General features: G+C 37.0%; 1 protein-coding gene across 1 annotated transcript in view; it reads left to right on the top strand.

Annotated features, from left to right (window-relative positions):
• Positions 1–6000, top strand: part of Scel (sciellin) — a 150993-nt gene that overhangs the window by 17203 nt on the left and 127790 nt on the right. The window contains exon 7 of the mRNA XM_008849144.1: positions 782–847. Coding sequence (XP_008847366.1) covers positions 782–847 — 66 coding nt within the window. The remainder of the gene's footprint in view (positions 1–781; positions 848–6000) is intronic.

The raw sequence follows: 6000 nt of genomic DNA, 5'->3' as shown, positions 1-6000 counted from the left end.
ACATCATATATATGGTATATGTATGTGAAATATATATATATATATCACAGTGAAATTGTTTTACCCATAAAAATGAAGTTTTCCTGCAATTTGAAGGAAAAATGAATGCAAATTGAGAAGATCATATCAGTCACATCAAGCCAGCCTGCTTCAGGGAGTTCCAACCAGGGCTCCCTTGTCCCCACCCTCTCTTCTCCAGCCCATACCACTCTCTCTATTTCACTCATTTTTTTGTCCTTTTCTTTTCATCAGGGTCATTAGCTATTGCTACCAATTAAAATTCTGTCCTTGAACTCTAAGGATATCTTTCTAGTAGAGGTTAAAGTTGCGGTTAGCATGGCTGTGATGTTCATTAGTGTTTTTATTTCCTTTTCAGAGTTGTCTATCATGTTTTAAAATCATATTTGATTAGAGGGTAAGGTTGTTATCTCTATTATGAAATTGATCAAGATGGCAGAACAAAAGGGAGAGTAACATGATAAATACACACAAATCTGCAGCTAAGATTCAACAATTGTTCTTTTGTAGTAGAAATGTCTGTATTGTTTGATGCCAAAGGAAAAAAGAGAAAAGTTTACCTGAGGAAGAGAACAGCTCACAGCACAGGATAGTTTCTTCCTACTTCATTTATGAAGCAGTGTTAGTTTTATTTTCAAGGCTGTCTATGAAAGAATCTTGTTGCCTTTTTAACCATTAAATTATTTTCTACCTTCCTTGACAGACATGGGATGGGATCAGCATTTCAAATACCATATTTATGACTGATGTCATTTCTTAACAGACAGTCCTGGTTCCCGCCACCCCCTCCTGGTCACAATGCCACTCCAAGCACAGGAGCCAGTAGAAGGTAAGGGGAAGTGTCAGATATAATTGCTATTCTGCTGATGGAAGAATGTATCAGACTTTGACAGCATATAATTGTGGATGTTTGGGAATAAATTAAAGACAATTTTGTGAACTCTAAGTCTTGAGGATGACTGCCCAGTGGGAATGGTGTCAGGGCTATCAGTGCCTTTGGCAGGAAACTTGACAAGCTATGAGAAGTGACTCAGTGGCTCTATTAGTTTGCAATGTTTTTCATGTGACAAACTGAGTGGCTTAAACAATAGAAATTTATTGCCTGACAGTGAAAGCTCAAGGATCAGCAGGACTGACTTCTCCTGAGGGCTGTGAGAGTGTGCTCCTGTTCCCCAGTCCTCCTAAGCTGCTGGTGTCTTCCTGGCAACCTTCAACATTTCCTAGCTTGAACAAGCTGCTTCTCTATGCTAACCTTCATCTTTGCATGGCATTCTCCCTATGATATAGCTGAGTCCAAGTTTCTTTGTTTTCTTTTAAGACAAATAGGCCTATTTGATTTGGGGTCCATCCTATTCCAGTATGGCCTCATACTGATTTATATAACCTAAAAGACCCTAATCCCATATAATGTCCTAGTCTCAGGAAGTACAGGTTAATACTTCCTCATATTCTGGGAATAAATTCAACCCTCAACAGTGGCAGAGGAGAGAACTAAGTCAAGTAGAAGGCAGGGAGTCCCATGTGGGCCCATTGTTTCCAGGCTGTGCTGAGCCCCAGTGACTGGGTGGAGGTATGGTGACAAGTTATTTGTAAACATGGAGTGACAGATGAGTGCTTTCTATTAATTTGTCCTTTTTGAGAGCAAGAATTATAACTAAATTTGTAGATTATGTGAAGGATAACTATTCTACAATTCCTACACTAGGCATCCCAACAATTCATTAAATATTTAGTAGGTGAACCATGTGTGCCAGATACTGTTTGGGGGCCTTGGGATCTCTCAGTGAACAAAGCAGAGAGCCTGGCTTCTAGCCTCTAAAGAAGCATCTCCTACAATGTTGAATTCCTGTAGTATATGTCATCGCTAACACATACAGGAAGGTGGGGCTCTGATATAGGTTCACTTTGCTTCCAGATACCCCCAAATTCTTTCATGTCTGAAACCAAGAATATCATCATGAAATATTTCCATATTTTAATGGAATTTTATCCAACTTTCAATTGTGAAACTATGTACTTGTTTAATATAACATTGACATTTTTCTAAAATTTTCATATACCTTATGGATGTCTAGTGTCTCATTCATTTCCAAATGATGGGAATATTTAGAAGTAAATGTCCTTTAATATAATTTAGGTTGGCACTATAAGGATATAAATAAACTTTAGTTGGTCAACAGACATAAAGAAATTAAGTTACTTTTTTTATACCTGCCATTGCATCTGATTATATATTTATATATATGATATATAGATCAAGTTTTAGAAAACATTGAACAATCACAGCTTGAAATAATGCCTACTTTCTTGTGTTTTATTCTTTTAAAAATATTTTACTTATTTTTATTTTTGTGTGTGAGTGTATTGCCTGCATGTGTGTAAGTGCACCCATGTCATGCAATGCCTGAGGAAGTCAGAAGGGGGTGTCTGATCCCCTGGAACTGGAGTTACAGACAGTTGTTAGCCACCATGTGGGTGGTGGGAACTGAACCTGGGTCCTCTGCAAGAGCAGCAAGTGCTCTTAACCACTGAGCCATCGCTCTAGCCCCAGTGTTTTAATCTTTCACGTAGTCATCTGCAGGTGATTTCTAGTATATGAACTGTTTAGTATGGATCATATTTCTAATTTAAAGGATTCTTTCCCATAGGGATGTTACTAGATAACTGTTCTCTAGGCAATTTCATGAACTGCCCAGATGGGGAAAATGTGGACTTCAAGTTCCAATAGTTATGATTTTTTTCCTGAATGTTACAATTTCTATTCAATTTTTCCTTAATAGCTAATAACTAGCTTTTGGTTAGAAATATTCATTATATATTTCCAAAATAACTTCTTATTTTTATCCACTATTCATTATTCTTAAATTAATATGTTATCATTGTAATAGGCAGCTGGTTATATAACTGTAAAATATGCAAGGATTGGTCTTGAGTCAATGGCTCATATTTTCAAGTCTGTTATGCTTATGGGTATGGGTTTGTTTGGAACTGGCAGTGCCTGGCTATCAGCCCTCACAATTTATGCAGTTGCTGGATGTGATTTACATAGAAGAGGAAATGAGTTTCAATGCTTCTATTTTTTTTTTTTATTTCTGGCTGACATCCATAACACCAGAACTGAGGAAAAGAGGAAATTATTGGGCTTTGTTGATCATTTTAGATATCTGCTCCTTTTTTAGAATCATGGATTATTAACATAATAGCTAAACTGAAAGGCTTCTCTCGGAGGATGAGTGATAAAATCATGCCAAGCTTTCAGTCAGGGGAAGGAGAAAATAATGACAGTATAGCAAGGTCTTTGATTCTAAAGTGCTTTTCTTTGGAGGGGCTCAAAATACGGCTTCTGTTTCTCACCTATAATGCCAATGCCTTCCCAGGGTTGATAAGTAGATATTTTAGTAAATGCTGAAAAAATAGAAGCGATTAAGGGAGTAAAGGCTTTAAAAATAGATCTTTGTCCCCAGAAGAACTACAAGTAAATGAAAATAGGTCACAGACAGATAAAACTGGGGGACTATGATTTTTATAACAGTCAATAGCATAATTCTCAACTTATTTCCCTTTATCTTTCACTAGTGCACTTGGACCCTCTCCTTTTTCTCCTCTCTTCCCTGTTCTCCAAAGGAATCATCCTGAATACCACCCCTCACTGTCTTTTCTGTTCATTGTGAGGCATGTCTTCTTGCTTTCACTGCCTAATTTTTTGCTGAAATTCCATTTTCTATCCATATGCCTCTCTTTGCAGCATGCTTAAACAGACTTCCAGACTTGACCACCATTCCCAAAATCAGCCTCTCTACCAACTTTTCTTCCCTTGACTTTTCTGTAGCTTTTGATATTATGGATATTCCTTTCTTGACTTATGTGGTAGGGAAGAAATAAAAATAAATTTTGTTTGGATTGAAAGCCTTTGTTGGCAGAACATAAACTGTAATGAAAGTTTTCAAGCTTTCTTATTTTTTTTTAAAAAAAGTTAAAATGGGAGCTGAAGAGATGGCTCATCAGTTAAGAGCACTGGCTGACTTGCAGAGGACTCCAGTTCAATTCTTAGCATTCACATGGCTGCTAACAACTGCCTGTAATTCCAGTTTCAGGAGATCCAACACCTTCTTTTGACCTCCATGGTCATTGCATGATATGGGTTCACTTACACACATGCAGAGAATATACCCATACACATTAAAAATATAAAAAAGGTCAAAATCATATTTTTATTATCATCTGTCTATCATCTATCACCTCTCATCTATCTTTACACATGGATGTTTATGCCTGTGATGTATAAACCTGTCTTTATGTGTATACTTATTTTCATATCTACATCTATATCTACCTGTTTATGTACACAAGGCTGGTGAAGTCAACTAGAGTTTAAATAATCATGAACAAATCTAAAATAAATAGAAAAATAAAGTAAAAAACTCACATTTATAGCTAAATAAAAATGCAGTTTTCCAAGAAAAGGATCATTTTATGTTCTATATACATTAGCCTTGAAATGAAAGGGTTCAGATATGAAAGATTAAGAAAAGTTCAGGGGGATAAATGAATATTTTTTAAAACCTTGTACTCTGTTTTAGATAAACATTAAGGAGGCAAGCTGTAATTCATGACAGCAGGACATGCATGTAAGGTTCTGGGCTTAAGTTAGCCCATTTTCCCTACAGATTTCTAAGGTTGTTTTTGGTCATTGTGTTCTTGGTTGGGATGTCAATGTTCTCTTGAAACAGAAATAACCAGCATAGAGTTTTGAATTATCAACATTTGTCAACAGGTTTATATATTATCAGATGCTCTCAGCTCAAACATTTTTCTTTCAGTTTTATTAAGACTGAATACAAATTTTCACTTTATTACTTATTTTTTTTATTATATTCATCTGTCCTCCTGTCTCCATGATAAGCCCCTTGTTTTACTGTTTTTCCTTTATTCAATCAAATCTTTCATCTTAAAAATATCCTCCTTAACATTTTCTGGGCAGATTTTTCCAAATCCACTTACTTGGCGCTGTATCTCTTTTTATCCGCCAATGATTTCCTGCATTTTCTGGTTCCCATTGCCATCAGCTCTGAAGAACATCTCTCTCTAAGGTCACTGCTGGTCTTGTGATAACTCCTTGTTGGTCTGGCAGGACCATGTGACGAGTTGTCCTTTCAGAGTCACAGCTGTGAATAGGGCTGCTTATTCAGGCCCTCATTGAGCCCCATCTCACACGTTTCTATATTTTCTTTTATTTTAAACCACTCTTTAGCTTCCTTTTCTGCTTCATGACCTCTGCCAAATCATTAGGTGCTGATGTTCCTAAAAGTTCAAAGGCCTGCTTCTCTCTTCAGATGCTCTGCTCTGACCTTCAGCAGCATACGTGCCTGGATGCTGAAAGCCATTGTGTGCTACTGTCTCTTTCATCTATGTCCACTCTAGGTCTTTTCTGATTTTCATCTGGATAGCCACCTGCCTACTTGACGTTTTTACTTCAATGTCTCAAAATCAATGGAAACACATGTTCACAATGATATTTATAATATTGAAGCCTAAACTTTTATCTCAGTTGACAGTGCTGAATTCTCTAGCAGCCTGATACCCTGTAAAATAAATTGTTCTAGTTTTTTTTCTGTTTCTGTGATAAAATACGCTGATAAAAAGCAACTTAAGGAGCAGAGGGGTTTGTTTCAGCTTGCAGTTCCAGGTTACAGTCCATCATTGTGGGGAAATCAAGGCAGGAACTTCAACTAGGAAGACACATTACCTCCATAGACAAGAGCAGACAGAAATGCATGCACTCATGCCTGCTTGTTTGTGCTTAGCTTGATTTCTCCTCATGATTTCACTTCTGATTTGGTCCTGTTCTGTTTTCTTAGCGCCATACTACTAGCCCAGCAAGTTTCCTTCGTTTATTGTAACACCACTTGCATAAAGTTTAAGTAGAGATGTGAAGTGGAGGGGTGGTAACAGCACAGAGGCCAAATTATGAAAATGGAACAA

The sequence above is a fragment of the Nannospalax galili genome, unplaced genomic scaffold, assembly GCF_000622305.1.
Source record: "Nannospalax galili isolate Female #2095 unplaced genomic scaffold, S.galili_v1.0 scaffold140, whole genome shotgun sequence".
NCBI lineage: Eukaryota > Metazoa > Chordata > Mammalia > Rodentia > Spalacidae > Nannospalax > Nannospalax galili.
The sequence above is the reverse complement of the archived record's forward strand: the minus strand, read 5'-3'. Positions and strand labels throughout refer to the sequence as shown.